Raw genomic sequence first — 18,513 nt, 5'->3', positions numbered from 1 at the left:
CAATATCAAGAATGGGGAAAATTCTGACATAAAAGCTGATTTGTGACTGATTGTCTATTATGTACTATTGCTCTTAGATTTTTTTTTTTACCCAATTTGATTATAACCTTTTTCATGATACTAGCAAGTTGTGTCTGAAAGAATTTGTTTTCCCAAGAGCCTGGCTGTTTCTGGAAGATGGGAAGTGGCGGGGCGGGAAGGAACGAGAAGGTCGGCGGGGTTACTTGTTGAGACTTGAGACGACAGGAAGGGTGGAGGAGGCCCTGATGGTCCTGCACGCTCACAGGTGGATTCTGAAGAGCCGGTCTTCGAGGCCGTCATCAACTGGGTGAAGCACGCCAAGAGGGAGCGGGAGGAGTGCCTGCCGGACCTGCTGCAGTACGTGCGCATGCCCCTGCTGACCCCCAGGTACATCACGGACGTCATAGATGCCGAGGTGAGTCCCACAGGGGCCTGGGGCCTGAGCCCCTGGTGTCTCCTGTAGCCTCAGGTCGAGTATGAAAGCTGGCCATTCACAAGTTGGTGCAGGATCTCCCGGTGGCACTTCCAGGTGTGCCAGAGAGTCTGCGGGCAGTTGCTTGGCAAGTCGGGCTCCTGGTGAAGATGAAAGTCTATGGTTGAAGTTACTTTTGTGTTTTGTCATCTTTTTGTTTTACGTGCCCCTCGGTGTTTTGCATAAGCAACATCAGATGATAAGTTTTGTCCCCTTCCTGGGAGTTCCCGTCATGGTTCAGTGGAAGTGAATCTGACTAGTATCTATGAGAACACAGGTTCGACCCCTGGCCTCGCTCAGGGGGTTAATGACCTGGCATTGCAGTGAGCTGTGGTGTAGATCGCAGATGCGGCTTGGATCTGGCGTTGCTGTGACGTAGGCCAGTGGCCACAGCTCCAGTGGGACCCCTAGCCTGGGAACCTCCACATGCAGTTGGTGTGGCCCTTAAAAAAAAATTTTCCCCTCCCTATTAAACATAAATTGTTCCAAATTTCCCTGGAAAAGGTGTTTCGCTTATTGAGTCTCCTTATTTTTGACCTCTGGTGAGGCCAACATGAAAGGAGTTGGACGCATTTAATATCAACTTGAGTCACGTTGTATTTAGAGGTTTTCCTCCAACCTGAGTTCTTGGTGGTACTTTTCCTAACTTTTACATGTGTATTCCCTGGACTATGCCTGAGGGCACTGCTTTATAACTCATGGATGAGGCCCTTCTTCTGGCCTAGCCCCAGGTCTCTTTGGAAATTAATGACACAGTTTTTCAGTCATTCTCATTGGTAGCATTGCAGGCTGGTTAGTGTCACATCTCGAACTCTCTCCCTCCTGTTTGTAATTTCTTCCTTACAGTCCGTTGATTCAGCTTTCCTGTCTATTTCCTTACACTGTGGTTAGGAGCCAGGCTCTGGAGCCCGACTCAGGGGACCAGAATCCCAAACTCAGCACTTCCCCTGCACTGAAGGAACCTGACCTCATTTGCCTTCTCTTCTGGGAGCTCCCGCTAGGGCCTCAGTGGCCGAGCCCAAGCATAAGTCAGAGGGCAAAGGCACTCGTGACACAGGTCCTGTAGGGCTATCTTCTGAGCCAGAAAACAGGATGGCACGGGTGCCAGGGGCCCTGGAGCAGCAGGCGGGAGACATCCAGTGCAGGCTGTGTCAGAAAGAGACGAGTGTCGTGACAATGCTGTGTGCCTTGGGGAGGTTGTTTAAGACAAGATTTACTTCTTCCTGCCCTCCCAGATAATGATGGAAACCTCTTGGTTTTCCCTGAAAAGTTTGATTAGCTATGATGTATATGCATAATCACTGGAAGTATGTACAAACCAACTAATAAATGTAGTTACCTGCAAGTCTCCAGGTGGATGGGCAATATGTCAGGTATATCTCTTTTATAATTTGATTTATAAGCCATGTAATGTCTATTCAAAAAAAATTTTTTTTGGAGTTCCCATCGTGGCACAGTGGCTAACGAATCTGACTAGGAACCATGAGGTTGCGGGTTCGATCCCTGGCCTTGCTCAGTGGGTTAAGGATCCGGTGTTGCCGTGACCTGTGGTGTAGTTCGCAGACGCAGCTCAGATCCTGCGTTGCTGTGGCTCTGGGGTAGGCCAGTGCCTACAGCTCCGATTTGACCCCTAGCCTGGGAACCTCCATATGCCAAGGGATCGGCACTAGAAAAGGCAAAATGACAAAACAAAAAAACAAAAACAAAACAAAACATTTTTTTAATCATTTTTGGAAACCCACAGCATGATTATTACCAGCAGCTCTCCTAGAACCACAGAGTTTCAAAAACTGGTTTTCTGTATTAAGAAGTTAATTCTAGGAGTTCCCGTCATGACGCAGTGGTTAACGAATCCAACTAGGAACCATGAGGTGGCGGGTTTGATCCTTGGCCTTGCTCAGTGGGTTACCAATCCAGCGTTGCCGTGAGCTGTGGTGTAGGTTGCAGACGCGGCTCGGATCCAGCGTTGCTGTGGCTCTGGCATAGGCCGGTGGCTACGGCTCCAATTAGACCCCTAGCCTGGGAAACTCCACATGCTGCGGGAGCGACCCCAGAAAAAGGCAAAAAGACAAAAAAAAAAAAAAAAAAGTTAATTCTTGGCGTTCCCACTGTGGCACATCAAGTTAAGGATCTGGCATTGTCTCTGTGGTGGCACGGGTTTGATTCCCCAGCCCAGCACAGTGGGTAAAGGATCTGGCATTGCAGCAGCTGAAGCGTAGGTTGTAGCTGTGGTTCGGATTCTACCCCTAACCCAGGTACTTCCATATGCCTCTGCGTGGCCAAAAAAAAAAAGTTATTTTTTCTTAGGGCTGCACCTGTGGCATATGGAAGTTCCTGGGCTAGGGGTCAAATCAGAACTGCAACTGCCAGCCTACCCCACAGCCACAGCAACACCAGATCCGAGCCTCATCTTCAATCTACGCCGCAGCTTATGGTAATGACGGATCCTTAACCCAATGAGAAAGGCCAGGGATTGAACCCACCTCTTCCTGGATAGTAGCCAGGTTCTTAGCCCACTGAGCCACATGGGAACTCCCCCAAAGAAGTTAATTCGTTTAGTTTCTTTCTTTTTTTTGTCTTTTTGCTATTTCTTGGGATGCTCCCGAGGCATATGGAGGTTCCCAGGCTAGGGGTCAAATCAGAGCCACAGCTGCTGGCCTATGCCAGAGCCACAGCAACTCGGGATCCGAGCTGCGTCTGCAACCTACACCACAGCTTGTGGCAATGCCAGATCGTCAACCCACTGAGCAAGGACGGGGACCAAACCCGCCACCTCATGGTTCCTAGTCGGATTCGTTAACCACTGCGCCACGACGGGAACTCCCGAAGTTAATTCCTTTAAAGATTTTTTTTATTTTTTGTCTTTTTAGGGCTGCACCCCAGGCAAATGGAGGTTCCCAGGCTAGGGATCCAATTGGAGCTGTAACCGCCGGCCTACACCACAACCACAGCAACATGGGATCCAAGCCGCCTCTGTGACCTATACCACAGCTCATGGCAATGCTGGATCCTTTACCCACTGAGCGAGGCCAGGAGTCGAACCGGTGTCCTCATGGATGCTACTTGGGTTCGTTAATCACTGTGCCAGGACAGGAACTCCCAAAGAAGTTAATTCTTTCTCTGTGCCATTTGCGCTTTACCAGAGGTGGCCCTGTGACTCACTCCCCTGTCTGTTGTGTTTCAGCCTTTCATCCGCTGTAGCTTACAGTGCAGGGACCTCGTGGATGAAGCAAAGAAGTTTCATCTGAGGCCTGAGCTGCGCAGTCAGATGCAGGGACCCCGGACAAGGGCTCGTCTAGGTAAGGGGGCATCTCGGCAGAATAAGGGGTAATTTTCAACTACCCCTTTCCAGGTGACATGATGTGGTTGAAGAGAACACTCTGGAATAATCAAATGCCATTTCAGACCTCTTTCTAATCTTGTATTGATCATCTTGAACAAGTCAGTTAACCACCCTGAGCCTTCTTTCCTATAAACCACCTTACCTATTTCCCAGTACTATTTGGGAAATTAATGAGATAAAGTGTGTGAAGGAGCTTTATAAGTGGGCAGGTGTTATGCAGTTTAAGTTATAATCTTTATTTCCGTATATTTATTTATTTTTTTTTGTCTTTTTGTTGTTATTGTTGTTGTTGTTGTTGTTGTTGTTGCTATTTCTTGGGCCGCTCCCGCGGCACATGGAGGTTCCCAGGCTAGGGGTCTAATCGGAGCTGTAGCCACTGGCCTACGCCAGAGCCACAGCAACGCGGGATCCGAGCCGCGTCTTCAACCTACACCACAGCTCACGGCAACGCCGGATCGCTAACCCACTGAGCAAGGGCAGGGACCGAACCCGAAACCTCATGGTTCCTAGTCGGATTCGTTAACCACTGCGCCAGGACGGGAACTCCTATTTCCGTATATTTAGAGTGCATGAGTTAGAAATGCTCTCAGGTGCTGTGTAGTAAACAGTATGCTCCCTCCACCTTGCCCCTCCCCAGGCGGGGAGAGAAGACGATGGGAGATATCGGTGCAGGGCGCAGTAGGCAGTGCAGGGTGCGGTAGGAGTGCAGGGTGCAGTAGGGGAGCAAGATGCAGTAGGGAGTGCAGGGTGCAGTAGGAGATCAGGGTGCAGTAGGGAGCGCAGGGTGCAATAGGTGTGCGGGGTGCAGTAGGGGAGCAGGGTGCAGTGGGGAGTGCAGGGTGCAGTAGGGGAGTGCAGGGTGCAGTAGGGGAGTGCAGGGTGCAATAGAGGAGTGCAGGGTGCAGTAGGAGTGCGGGGTGCAGTAGGGGAGTGCAGGGTGCTGTAGGCAGTGTAGGGTGCAGTAGAGAGTGTAGGGTGCAGTGGGCAGTACAGGGTGCGGTGGGGTGCAGCGTTCAGTAGGAGTGCAGTATGCTCGGGAGCACAGGGTTTGGTCTGTGCCGTGCAGCAGTAAGAGCCTGGACGCTGGAGCCAGGCTGTGTGGGTGTGCATCCCCATTTACCACCTCCCGGGCTCTTTAGCTTTGTGGGAAACTTAACCTTTCTGTGCTCCAGTTGCCTCCCCTGTAAAGCAGGGGTCATCAAAGCTCCTACCTTGAAGGCTGTTATGAAGAGCAAATGAAAGTGCCTCAGAAACAAATCCAACTGGGAACCTTGAGGATTCAGGTTCGATCCCTGGCCTTGATCAGTGGGTTAAGAATCCGGCGTTGCTGTGAGCTGGGGTGTAGGTCGCAGACTCCACTCAGATCTGGCATTGCTGTGTCTGTGGTACAGGCTGCAGCTGTAGCTCCAATTCAACCCATAGCCTGGGAACTTCAATATGCTGCCAGTGCAGCCCTAAAAAAGTCTTAGAACAGTTCTTGGCACCTCAGTGCTGTGGACGTTAGCTCTTGTTTTAGCAGACGGACCTAGGTTCAAATCCCAGCCCAACCAGTGACTGGTGTGCATGAGCCCAGGTAGAATGTCCATTCTTCTGAGCCAGTCTGTGCTCCTGCCTCTGAAGTCAGGACGCTGAGGTCTTATCACTCTGCTTGTTGCAGAGGCCGTGACATCACCGTGAGAGGTGCTGCACTCAGAAGTTGCCTCGCTTCCGTTTCCTCTCCTCGCTATTCCACTGTCCCAAGATCCTAGATATTGTTTGTAACAGCATTTTGTAGGTTATAAGTTATCTATGTATATGGGGTGGTATTTTGTTTTTATTATTTTCTATTTTTGCGCTCAGCTGACAGTAGATTTATGCAAATTAAGGTGTTAATCATTAAGCCTCTCATTAATAGATTTAAGTAGAATGGTGGTTTATCTCCTATGTTTTAATGTCATAATTAATATATGTCAGTGTGGAAATTTTAGAAATACAGAGTAGCAAAAAATAAATAAGAGGCGTTCCCGTCGTGGTTCAGTGACTACCGAGCCTGACTAGTATCCATGAGGACACGGGTTTGATCCCTGGCTTTGCTCAGTGGATTAGGGGTCTGGCATTGCTGTGAGCTGTGGTATAGGTCGCAAATGTGGCTCAGATCTGGCGTTGCTGTGGCTGTGATGTAGGGCAGCAGTTACAGTTCTGGTTCGACCCCTAGTCTGGGAACCTCCATATGCATGGGTACGACCCTAAAAAGACGGAAAAATAATTTTTTTTTTAAATATGCTCGAGGGTTCGGTCCCTGCCCTTGCTCAGTGGGTTAACGATCCGGCGTTGCCGTGAGCTGTGGTGTAGGTTGCAGACGCGGCTCGGATCCCGCGTTGCTGTGGCTCTGGCGTAGGCCAGTGGCTACAGCTCCGATTAGACCCCTAGCCTGGGAACCTCCATATGCCGCGGAAGCGGCCCAAGAGATAGCAGCAACAACAACAACAACAACAACAAAAGACAAAAAGACAAAAAAAATAAAAATAAAAATAAAATAAAATATGCATACCCTGTATATCTCACCTCTTTATATCTGTTCTTTTTTTTTTTCTTTCTTCTTTCTTTCTTTTTTTTTTTTTTTTGCTTTTTAGGGCCACATACACGGCATATGGAGGTTCCCACATGAACCTGTGATGTAGTGGAGGGAATCTGGCACTGGGTGATGAGACGATTTTTACACCCAGTTCTATCATTTACTTGCTGTTTGAACTTGGCAGTCCTATAACTTTTCTGGGTTTCCATGTCTTCTTTTCTATATCAAAGGAGTTATGTTCAATTACTAAGGTTCTTTCCAACGCAGAAGATACAGGTGTTTTGTTTTGTTTCGTTTTGTTTTTGTTTTTCCTTTTTAGGGCTGCACCCACAGCATATGAAAGTTCCCAGGCTAGGGGTCAAATCAGAGCTGCAGCTGCCAGCCTGCACCACAGCCACAGCAACGCACACTGATACCCTGTCCACATGCATCTGTGGACACAGAGTTACCACGTTTCCTGGGAAACTTTCAGCCAACAGAAGTGCTGCCGGCCGGCAGGGTTTTGAAATTACAACTGAAAATCAGTGGAATTTTTTGGAATGTGTGAAGCATGGAAAACACCATCAGCTCTTGTGGGGTTTTCTCACACTAGCGTCATGTGCACCTGTGCAGGGAGGTAACGATTGGGTAGGATTGTCTCACCTGCTCTGTTCAAGTCAGAGGGAGAGAAGAGGTGGGGGGGAAAGGGGCAGGTAGGGGGAAGTGCTGTCAAGAAAGGCCCTAGCCTCTCCCAGCTTGAAGGAATTTTGTGTGCAAATAAAATTAGCATCATGTGAAAGGGCCCTTTGTTCAAATGCTTTGTTCTAAAAAGAGATGACTGCTCACCTTGGCAAAGGATCTACTTATACTATATGGCAGGTGCCCTTTCGGAAGAGGAGGTTAAACTCCGTGGTTTATATGGAGGTTGTTAAGAATCTCGAACATACATCAAAAACAATATTAGGAGCTCCTGCTGTGCCACAGCGGGATCAGCGGCGTCTTGGGAGTGCTGGGTCACAGGTTCAGTCCCCAGCCCAGCACAATGGGTTAAGGATCTGGCACTGCCACAGGTGCAGCTTAGTTTGCAGTTCTGATGCCCAGAGCTCCATGTGCTGCAGGGAGGCCAAAAAAAAAAAAAAAAGAAAGAAAGAAAGAAACATTATAAGGACTCCCTCATAACCATCACCCAGTTTCAGCAATTATCACCTCATGACCTGTTTTGAAGCAAATCCCAGAAGCAAATTCCATCCATATGCTTTTGTGTGTATCTCTAAAAAATAAGGAACTATTTTTGGCCATGCCCACAGCATACAGAAGTTCCAGGACCAGGAATCAAACCCAAGCCACAGCAGTGACCTGACCCATGGCAGTGACAACACTGGATCTTTAACCCACTGAGCCACCAGTGTTTTTTAATGGATCCAAAAGGCCATTATCACTCTTTAAAGAAACATAACCAGAGTTCCCATCATGGCTCAGCGGAAACGAATCTGACTAGTATCCTTGAGGACACAGGTTTGATCCCTGGTCTCGCTCAGTGGGTTAAGGATCCAGTGTTGCCATGAGCTGTGGTGTAGGTCACAGGCATGGCTCAGATCTGGCATTGCTGTGGCTCCGAATTGACCCCTAGCCTGGGAACCTCCATATGCCACGGGTGCAGCCCTAAAAAGACAGGAAAAAAAAGAAAAAACACACAACCAATTCTTGGGGTGGGGCTGGGGAATGGGGCTTGGTTGATAAATTTATTACCATCTTTGTCTGAAAAATCTTCATTGAAAATAGTGGTTTGGTTCGTTAAATCTCAGCAACCCATTCCTGAGCTCTAAGGAAGCTTGCCTTCCTCTGAGCCAGCTGCTGATCTTTCTTCTGGGCAAGTGACATTTTGGGACGAGTCCACCTCTTCTTTTTAACTTCTTTCTTGGGCTTCTTTTCATACACTGGATTCTTTTGTATTGCAACATTTCTTATCCATTTCCTCCATCACATCTGGAGTTATGTTCTTTATATATTGAGAGACCTGTTTCTTATAAGCATCCTCATCTTCTTCAGTCAGGTAACACATAAAATCTGCAACGTTCTACCCCGTGATGTGCTCTTGGTATACCTGAGTATTGAATTCTTTGCTTTTCTGAGTCACAACCAGGTAACTGTTTGGTACAGTAAGGGATGGATGTGCCTACATCTACAGCCCCCTTCAGGGCCCCCAAAACTTTATTTCCTGTAGTCGTCCTGGCATCCAAATAACAGGTGATGGAGTTCCCGTCGTGGCGCAGTGGTTAACGAATCCGACTAGGAACCATGAGGTTGCGGGTTCGGTCCCTGCCCTTGCTCAGTGGGTTAACGATCCGGCGTTGCCGTGAGCTGTGGTGTAGGTTGCAGACGCGGCTCGGATCCTGCGTTGCTGTGGCCCTGGCATAGGCCGGTGGCTACAGCTCCGATTGGACCTCTAGCCTGGGAACCTCCATATGCCACAGGAGCGGCCCAAGAAATAGCAAAAAAAAAAAAAGAAAGACAAATAACAGGTGAAGACAACAGGTTGACCACATTGTCCTCATCTGCAGTCACCTCGACCTGGCCTTCACAAACCTTGTCCACACCAAACCTATGAAGAAGCCTACAGGCCAGCCGCAGGCCCGTACAGTGTGCTTCGCCATCATTTGTCAGGCCAAGCTTCGCACTGTACTTTAGGAGTCCGTGAGCATAAGCTGCGTACACTGTCCTGTCTCCTTCCCTATGCACGTAAGCAGTCTGACAAACCATATCTCTGTTGGTTACACGAACTCTTACACTGTAATTCAGTGTGTTGTACTTATTTTTATCTTGGATGACCAATCGTTTCCAAGCAGACTGGTCAGTTTTACTCTCTCATCTTCTTGTAAATTTCACTTGGTACTTCTTGAAGTAGGTCTTATTCTTTCTTTTTTTGTTTGTTTGTTTTTTTTTTTGTCTTTTCTAAGGCCATACCCACGGCACATGGAGGTTCCCAGGCTAAGTGGCTAATCAGATCTGTAGCCACCAGCCTACGCCACAGCCACAGCAACTCAGGATCCGAGCCGTGTCTGCGACCTACACCACAGGTCACGGCAATGCCGGATCCTTAACCCACTGAGCAAGACCAGGGATCAAACCCACAACCTCATGGTTCCTAGTTGGATTGGTTAACCACTGAGCCATGACGGGAACTCCAGTAGGTCTTATTCTTGACAACTTTTACAAACCCCGTCCTGCAGAACTGAACTCCAAATCAGCGGCTCACCGCAGAGCAGCAGGTCCAGCCCCACTTCCGGGTAGAAAAGGGCCACACAACCAATTCCTTATCATCATCACATATCAAGTATGTGTTCACATATCCTCAGTTTTCCCATAATTTACTTTTCTTTGTTTTTGAGCACTTTATTGCCCCATTCAGGCTCCACACAGTCCACACGCTGCATTGAGTTTATGTGTCTCTCTAGTCTCTTTTAATTCATAGGGTTTTTCCCGCTTGCTCTGGTTTTTCCTTGCATTTTGTTGAAGAAACCTGTAGAGTTTCCCACACTCTAGATTCTGATTGCATCCAAGTAACTTTGTCCAAAGTTCTCACATCCCCCGTTATTTCCTGTAAACTGGTGGTTAGACTAGACGCTTGATAAGATTCAGCCTCATTTTTTTTGTCAAGGTGATGGTGGTGTGCTTCCTGCTAAGCATCACAAAACAGCATGTTAACTTCCCCTGAGAGCTGTCGGAGCCATGACTTCATTAGGGCTTCTCTGTATTCTTGTCAGTTTAAAGGTACTACATTTGCAGAGTTCCCCTTATGGCTCAGTGGTTAACGAATCCGGCTAGGAACCATAAGGGTGTGGGTTCGATCCCTAGCCTTGCTCAGTGGGTTAATAAGGATTCAGCGTTGCCATGAGCTGTGGTGTAGGTCGCGCAGACAGCTCCGATCCTGCGTTGCTGTTATTCTGGTGTCGGCCAGCGGCTACAGCTCCTATTGGACCTAGCCTGGGAACCTCCATATGCCTCGGGAGCAGCCCTAGAAAAGGCAAAAAGACAAAAATAAATAAATAAAAAAATAAAGGTACTACATTTGCTGTTTGGGAGTCCAGGTCAGTTAAATGCCCTCCTGGTGAAAGAATTGCCTGAAAAGCCACAGCCAACTGTTCTCCCCCTGAGGCCTCATAGAGCAGATTTCCTCAAAAGAAATCCTGCCACAGTAACATTAGGCAGATAAATCCTCGAGGGGGAGGTGAAGCGATCAAAGCTGTAAAAATGTCTTCTTTGGGGAAATAGTAGAAAAAGACTCCCTTTAAAAGCCTATTCTTACAGTTACCTGGCAGTTTTGCTGAATTGGCAGGAAACATAGTCCTTTGGTAGGCTAACTTGGAAAAAAATAAAACTTCATGGAAAAGATGTTTTAAATCTGTCATTTGTTCCTAAGCCACAACCCTCAACTTCTGGGGACAAGCCTAGGAGAGCATTCTTTGCCACTACAGACACTGTATTTTGAGTGTTACAGGCAGGAAGGGCAGAGGGCTCCTCCAGCCGGCACCTGGAGCCTGTGTGAAGTCAGCCAGTCCCCTGGATGGGTTGGGGTAGTGTATGTGCAGGCTTATCCTCTGGAGTCTTCATGTTGTCCAGAAATTTAAATTTCACAGATGCATTTTCCTTGGGAGTAGATGATTTCCTATTAGACAGTCTCTGGTTCACATTGCCTCTCCAGGCTGCATGAAACAAGACATCCTAGAACTTTCTGCTCCTCCCCCCCCAGAAGGCGTTCTCCAGCAGCCATGTGAAGTGACCTCCCCCGTCTCTCTCGTCCTCAGGAGCCAATGAAGTGCTTCTGGTGGTCGGGGGCTTCGGAAGCCAGCAGTCTCCCATCGACGTGGTAGAGAAGTATGACCCCAAAACTCAGGAGTGGAGCTTTTTGCCAGTAAGTACTGATGGAAACAGGTGTGGAAAATGCACTTCAGTGTCCACCCCTGACTCCAGATCATCACTAATCCAGCCCTAAAAGTGGCAAAGCCCCGTAACAGTGTGACGTTCCTGACAGCAGTGTCGTGCACACCATTGGTAGTCAGTATTAGTTATTGACTGATTAGATGTCAGAAATACTAATGGCCCTGTGTCACACGAAACTCAGCTGGCCACCACTGTTTCCACACCTTCCTGGGCTGTCTGTACCTCCCAGGCTGTTCCACTGGTCACGCCCTGTTAACCTGAACTCAGTGTTAAATTGGGTGAAACTGGTGTGCACTGGAACTCAGAAGCTGTCTCTCTTTCCCTTGGTATGTCTCTGTCTCAGCACTGAATGAACAGTAATAATTCTGAGAAAACATGGAGATCTTTTGATCAGTTCTCCTAACTTTTTGGGTCTGGATCCTGGCCCTTAGCTAGCAGTGTAGTAATACTTTCCCACTTTATGGAAGGATGTCGGTCATTAGCCAAGTGCCTCATGGAACAGCAGGGACTCATACTGGATAACGGAAAGACGTGAGGTCCTGGAAGCATTAGAGGCAAATGGACAGGAGGATGAACCTCTGCTCAGAAGGCTTCATGGTGACAGGCGAAGAAGCAAAAATGTAGACAAAAGCGGGAAGGACAGCAAAAGGTGAGGCTGAGACTCGAGTGACTGGAACAACAGAGGTCCCTCTTCTCTCCTGACCCTCAGAGCATCACTCGGAAGAGACGCTACGTGGCCTCGGTGTCCCTTCACGACCGGATCTATGTGATTGGTGGCTATGACGGCCGTTCCCGCCTCAGTTCGGTGGAATGCCTAGACTACACGGCAGATGAGGACGGGGTCTGGTATTCTGTGGCCCCTATGAATGTCCGACGGGGCCTGGCTGGAGCCACCACCCTAGGAGGTAGGCTGGAGCACAGGGCAGTGTTTGCATTTTGGGGTGGCTGGATCGGGGTTCCTACGTCTCCATGAAAGGTGGAGGTTGCTGATAAGGTCAGAACGGCCTCTCTACTTTCGGAAATGCTCATGGGTGTTCAGCACTGATGACGAAGTTGGGAAATTGAGTTCCAGTGTGCTGAGTGGAGAATTGGCGCTAGTTGTGTTTTTGCCAACTCCTTCTGGTCTTGGAATGTGTTTCAAGATTGCATCTTACCCCATTCTTTTTACATGTCTTGATTATGCTGTCCTCTTTTTAAAAAGGCTTAATTGGGGAGTTCCCATAGCGGCCTAGCAGTTAACAGACCTGACTGGCATCCATGAGGATTCAGGTTCAATCCCTGGCCTTGCTCAGTGGGTTAAGGATCTGGCATTGCCGTGAGCTGTGGTGTAGGTTGCAGACGCGGCTCGGATCCCGCGTTGCTGTGGCTGTGGCGTAGGCTGGCAGCTGCAGCTCCAATTTGACCCCTAGCCTGGGAACCTCCATATGCCACAGGTACGGCCCTAAAAAAGAGAGAAAGACAAAAAAAAAAAAAGGCTTAATTGACTTATCTTGTAAAAAACACTTGCTTTTGCTCCCAGATATTTGAACGAGTTTTGGGAGATTTGTAAAGAAAAAGAGTTTAGCATTGAGAACTTTGTCTAGATACTCATGTTGCAACAGAAGAAAGGGTGGGGGAAAAAATGTAATTGTAATGTATACATGTAAGGATAACCTGACCCCCTTGCTGTAGTGGGAAAATAAAAAAATATATATATATTAAAAAAAAAAAAAAAAGAGTTCTTTGAGGATTCCCTCCGTGGCGCAGTGGGTTAAGGATCCAGTGTTGCTGCAGCTGTGGTGTAAGTTGAAGCTCCAGCTTGGATTCGATCCAAGCCCAGTGAACTTCCATATGCCACAGGGGCAGCCAATAAAGAAAAAAATAAAAGAGTTCTTAGAAATCTCTCATTCTCTGATGCTCTGTGACTCATCTTGTTCATTCTGAGCAGATATGATCTATGTCTCTGGGGGCTTTGACGGCAGCCGGCGTCACACCAGCATGGAGCGCTATGACCCAAACATTGACCAGTGGAGCATGCTGGGAGACATGCAGACGGCCCGGGAGGGCGCTGGCCTCGTGGTGGCCAGCGGGGTGATCTACTGTCTAGGTATTCCGGCTGGGACACAGGGCGGGGACTGCTGGATGGTGGGCTCGGGCTGGGGTCCCTCTTCCCAGAATTAAGTTTATAGACTTCTTTCAACTAACACCCAGTCTCTCCCAAGATATTTCTCACTAGCTGGAATTCTCCTTTCCAGGGAAGCAGAAAACGGGGGATTGTCAGAGTTCTCACTGGACTGTTGGAACCCTGAGGGAGAGCTGGAATTAAAAGAATTAGTTGAAACACTCAAGAAAGGCAGGCTGGGAATGGGCGCTTCTGGAGTAGTCTCTGCTTTGTCTTTCAGGAGGATATGATGGTTTGAATATCTTAAACTCAGTTGAGAAGTATGATCCCCACACAGGACACTGGACTAATGTTACACCAATGGCCACCAAGCGCTCTGGTAAGACCAGTCAGCTCTGAGGGGCAACAGACAGTTGTCAGAGCTTTGCGTGAGCGGGGGTGCAGCCACCAGCCCCAGCATCGTGCCAGAGCTGGGCCGCTTCTTCACTGCAGACCTAGCTCTCCTGTTCACCTGTTTTCTCCAAATACAGTGAGAATAAAGACAGCCTAGATGTTCCCGTTGTGGCTCGGTGGTAATGAACCTGACTAGTATCCATGAGGACACAGGTTCGATCCCTGGCCTCACTCAGTGAGTTGAGGATCTGGCGTTGTAGTGTAGGTCGCAGTCACAGCTTGGATCCCACGTTGCTGTGGCTGTGGTGTTGGCCGGCAGCTATAGCTCAGATTCGAGCTCTGGCCTGGGAACTTCCATAGGCCTCCAGTGCAGCCCTAAAAAGACAAAGAAAAAAGGAAAGGAAAAAAAAAAAAAAAAGACAGCCTAAACTTGCACCTAGATTCCTCTTGAGCAAAGCCTCCTGGGTCTTGCTTGTTTTTGGTGTCTCGGCCCCCACCCTGCACTCCAGCATCCCCACCAGGCCTGTGCACAAGGTGTAGGCAGCAGAGGAGCTTCCTGATGGGTGTGCTGGGGCGCAGGAGGGAGAGAGCCCCTCCTCAGGATGAAATGTGCTCCAGATCCAGAGTCACAGCCGCCTTCTTCCTTTGATGCTTTTCTCCTGATGAAGCAGATAGGGCTGTGAATTAATGAGAGTGAAGATAGCAGTTAAGTTTTTCAAGTCCTACCCAAAAGGTGCGCAGACAGGGTCACCTGTGCTGGACTAGATTCCCCTCGGCTTGTCTGGCCCAGGTCCCATCCCTCAGCCCCACTGGAATTCAGCTAGCCAGCAGTGACTGTGTTTCATTTCTAGAAAACAGAGCCTAAGCTTAATGGTGTTCATTTGCTGTACTTTTTCTCCCCCAGGCGCAGGAGTCGCCCTGCTGAATGACCATATTTATGTGGTGGGGGGATTTGACGGTACAGCCCACCTCTCTTCTGTTGAAGCATACAACATTCGCACGGATTCCTGGACAACAGTCACTAGCATGACCACCCCTCGATGCTACGTCGGGGCGACAGTGCTTCGGGGGAGACTTTATGCAATTGCAGGGTGAGGGTTCCAATTGGAATCCCAGGAGGTGTGATCCAGTCTGGTGGGGAGACAGGGTTTGGTTCCCAGGGACATCTCCATGGCAGCCATGCAGTTAGACTTGTGTGGGCGGGGCTCTGTGGGAAGAGCTGTGTGGGCGGGACTTGTGGGTCTGTGGGCGGGGCCTGTGGGCTGTGGGCGAGGCTCTGGAAAGAACTGTAAGGAGAGGGGCAGGGAGCTCATTCCCTCCTTTGTTCTCCCCACTCAGCTATGACGGGAATTCCCTGCTGAGCAGCATCGAGTGCTACGACCCCATCATCGACAGCTGGGAGGTCGTGACCTCCATGGGCACCCAGCGCTGTGACGCTGGCGTGTGTGTCCTCCGAGAGAAGTGACCAGGCCAAGGGACAGTGTAGAGAACCAAGGGTCCTTTCCAGAATGTCTGTTTCTCACTGTGTGCACAGGGTGATAACAAGCGCCAGTGCCTGATGCTTGTCCTCATTTGACAGCCCTCCTCGTGCTGGTAGTTGGCCTGGAGGAGGGTGGGTAGCAGACACTCAAGGGAGGAGACTGCACACGGAGCAGGTGTGAGGCCAGGCCACCTCTCCTCCTGGCCAAAGGAGCACCTTCTTGTCGTTTTTAACCTGGCATGTGCTTGGGAGAATACGTGTGTAAGTTGTGCCTCTAGGATTGCAGAGACTTGAGGTGAGTATGAGCTATGGGGTGTGGGCAGTGTCCAGCCCGGATGACTGGAAGGGCCCAGCTCTCGTTTTCTGGGAATAAATCTCTTTACCTGTCTGCAGGTGGTGAGGGGCAATCTGGGTCCCTCTGGAGGAGAACAGAGGGAAGGGCCCTGGCAAAACTTTGGGGGCCTGGAGGAGAGGTCTGCCTGGCACTATGGGGGGACAGAGCTGGGTTTAGGGTGCGTGAAGTGAGTTGGATTTGGAGGAATGAAAGTGAACCTGCAACCCCTGAAGGACTGAGAGGGGGGTGTTCTTTGAGGGTCTTGCCATGGCCCCCAGGTATTTCTGAACAAGAATATTGTGCTCTGGGGCCCCGGAGACCATCTGAAGTAACAGAGCCAGCCCGTTAGATGAACGTTAGGGGGGCGTTTGGTGGGCCTGGGACGAGCTAGGCGTTCCTGTGACTTCACGATTGTCTTACTCCCTGCTGTGGCTCACCTCTCCATGCTCCTCTCGCCAGGCAAGGCCTGCCTTGAGGGGGAGAGACCATCCTTCCCTGTGGAATCAAACGCTTCTGCGCATCACACAGCCGTGCTCTGTAGAGGGCGAGGGTGGCTGGCAGCTGCTGGGAAGTCCCAGGCCCAGGTTCCTACCCCATTCCTTTAAGGGCATACTTCTGCTAAGGACTGGTTTTTTTGTGCTGCGTTTTGTACATTAGTCCCTTTCCTACTAGACCCTCCCCTCCCTGTCTTTCGAGTGGATTATCTTCACCCCAGGATAGACTCATCAACGACAACTGAGATCCTTGTTAGTTTCCGTACCTGCTGTTCCTGTCCTGAGCTGCCAGCCCAGGCTCCCCTGTGCCGTGGAGTGAAGTCCCTGCTCTGTGGGTGTTGGGAGTACGCAGACGTGGTTGCCTAAACAAGGGCGCACTTTCCCTTTGCTCTGAAATTCCATTTTTTTCCTCTTGCCCTGAATTGTGTTGACCTAAAGTTCCTTTCCTTTGTATTTTTTTAAGAAAATATTAAAAATCAGTGGTCTCAAGTGCCTGTAAGAGAGTTTGTGGTGAACCAGCATCACCTTCCGAGACACTTTGGGGGCCAGGCACAGCGATGAGCTGTAGGTTCTCTTTCTTCCACCCGTTCATCAGTGTGTTTGCCAGCTAGCTCTCCTGTGTATCTGTTAGACAGGTAAGAGATCTCTGGAGAGTCTCATCAGTACAGTGTTACTTGAATTACCTATTCACAGACTCTTCTCACACTTGGACTTTACTAGGAAACCAAGGGGATTAAGAAGAGGCAGTCTTGGGCTCATTTTGTACCCACTTGCATTTTACTGTTTTAGGCGCCCCAGTCCTTTTCCCATTTGCTTAGATTTGTGCAATGTGATGCAAACAGCTATTTGGAAGGCCTGCAGAACTGCAAAAATCCTGCTATTCCCAGAGCAAAGGGAGGGGGGAGCCAAAGAGGTTCACGAAAGAGGCCTGCCAACCTTTCTCTAGCGGATGGATTGTGCCTGCCGACCAAACCAAGCTGTGACACTTGGGGCTCATCCTCTCAGAAAGAGACAGAGGGGAACAGAGAAGGGGGCCTGGAGAACCCATGGCTCCTGGGCTGTCTTCACTGCCAGCTGCTGAGTTTCAGACCAAATTCCCAAATAGTTCTTATAAGGCAGCCACAACTGAATACCCCGCTACTCCCTTTCACCCTCCCCAGTCCTCTGTACCTGTCGTGCTCAGGTATCTACTCGGACCATATTTGGTGTTCCTCCTGTTTTTCTAGCTCCCTTAACTAGCAGCCAGCCACTTAGTTATCTAACCTCTGAAAGCTACCTTTATCTTAGGTCACCTGTCACCTCTACCACAGTACAGACATGCAATTAGTGTCTAAGTTAATTGTTCCAAATCCATTACTATATTTTTTTTTGGTCTTTTTTTTTTTTTTTTTTTTCCTTTTTAGGGCCGCACCCACGGCATATGGAGGTTCCTGGGCCCTGGCCTATGCCACAGCCACAGCAATGCGAGATCCAAGCCACATCTGCAAACTACACCACAGCTCGTGGCAACACTGGATTCTTAACCCCCTGCACAATGCCAGGAATCAAACCTGCATCATGGATGCTAGTCAGATTTGTTTCCACTGAGCCATGACGGGATCTGCCATTACTATTTTTTTGTTTTTTGTTTTTTAGTGTCGCACCCACAGCATATGGAAGTTCCCAGGCTGGGGGTCAACTTAGAGCTGTAGCCAATGGCCTTTACCATAGCCATAGCCAACACCAGATCCCAGCCACATCTGCGATCTACACCACAGCTCACGGCGACACCAGGTCCTTAACCCACTGAGCGAGGCCAGGGATCAAACCTGCGTCATCATAGATACTAGTCAGATTCATTAACAGCTGAGCCACAACGGGAACTCCCCATTACTATATTTTTATTCCCTCTGCTCTGCATAGTTCATATTGCCCCCCCCAACTCATGGATTATAGTCTCCTGATGGCTTTACCTCTACTATTTTCCTGCCTTCCAATCTAATCCCATCTTGTCATCAGTTATATTTCTAACGCACAGATAGGGTCATTACAATACCTAACATACAGAACATTTTCAGTAAATATTAATATCCTATTGCCCACATTATGAAGTTCAAATTCCTTAGGGTGACAGTAGAGCCACGGCAATAGGGGCTCACTACACCTTTCTACACCCTCGCTTCCCCCCACCTAAAATGTGCTTCATCCACAGTGGTCTACTAACCACCCCTAAATTTGTTCTCACCCCCTACTGTATGATGCTGTTCTTTCTATTGGAAATAAAATTGCTCTCCTGACAAATCTTAGTCACTTTTTATTGCCCAATTCAACTGTCATCTAGGTAAAGCCTCTTCTAATTCCCCAGACAGAATTGCTCCTGTGATTTACACAAAGTAGGTGGAATTTGTGTTTCCAGTTACTT

The 18,513-nt window shown here is 49.0% G+C and overlaps 1 protein-coding gene across 3 annotated transcripts in view; it reads left to right on the top strand.

The window, feature by feature from the left end:
* Nucleotides 1–16,611, top strand: part of KLHL12 (kelch like family member 12) — a 33,166-nt gene extending 16,555 nt beyond the window's left edge. The window contains exons 5-12 of one of the 3 annotated variants that reach the window (XM_003130611.5): nucleotides 287–436; nucleotides 3,678–3,792; nucleotides 11,175–11,281; nucleotides 12,020–12,215; nucleotides 13,238–13,396; nucleotides 13,692–13,790; nucleotides 14,709–14,895; nucleotides 15,143–16,611. In XM_003130611.5, coding sequence (XP_003130659.3) covers nucleotides 287–436; nucleotides 3,678–3,792; nucleotides 11,175–11,281; nucleotides 12,020–12,215; nucleotides 13,238–13,396; nucleotides 13,692–13,790; nucleotides 14,709–14,895; nucleotides 15,143–15,269 — 1,140 coding nt within the window. In that variant the 3' untranslated portion in view covers nucleotides 15,270–16,611. The remainder of the gene's footprint in view (nucleotides 1–286; nucleotides 437–3,677; nucleotides 3,793–11,174; nucleotides 11,282–12,019; nucleotides 12,216–13,237; nucleotides 13,397–13,691; nucleotides 13,791–14,708; nucleotides 14,896–15,142) is intronic. The other 2 variants (XM_013980134.2, XM_005668015.3) reach the window with 2 other exon arrangements.

Source organism: Sus scrofa, chromosome 10 (assembly GCF_000003025.6).
Source record: "Sus scrofa isolate TJ Tabasco breed Duroc chromosome 10, Sscrofa11.1, whole genome shotgun sequence".
NCBI classification, from domain to species: domain Eukaryota; kingdom Metazoa; phylum Chordata; class Mammalia; order Artiodactyla; family Suidae; genus Sus; species Sus scrofa.
This window is presented reverse-complemented; position numbering and strand designations above follow the sequence as displayed.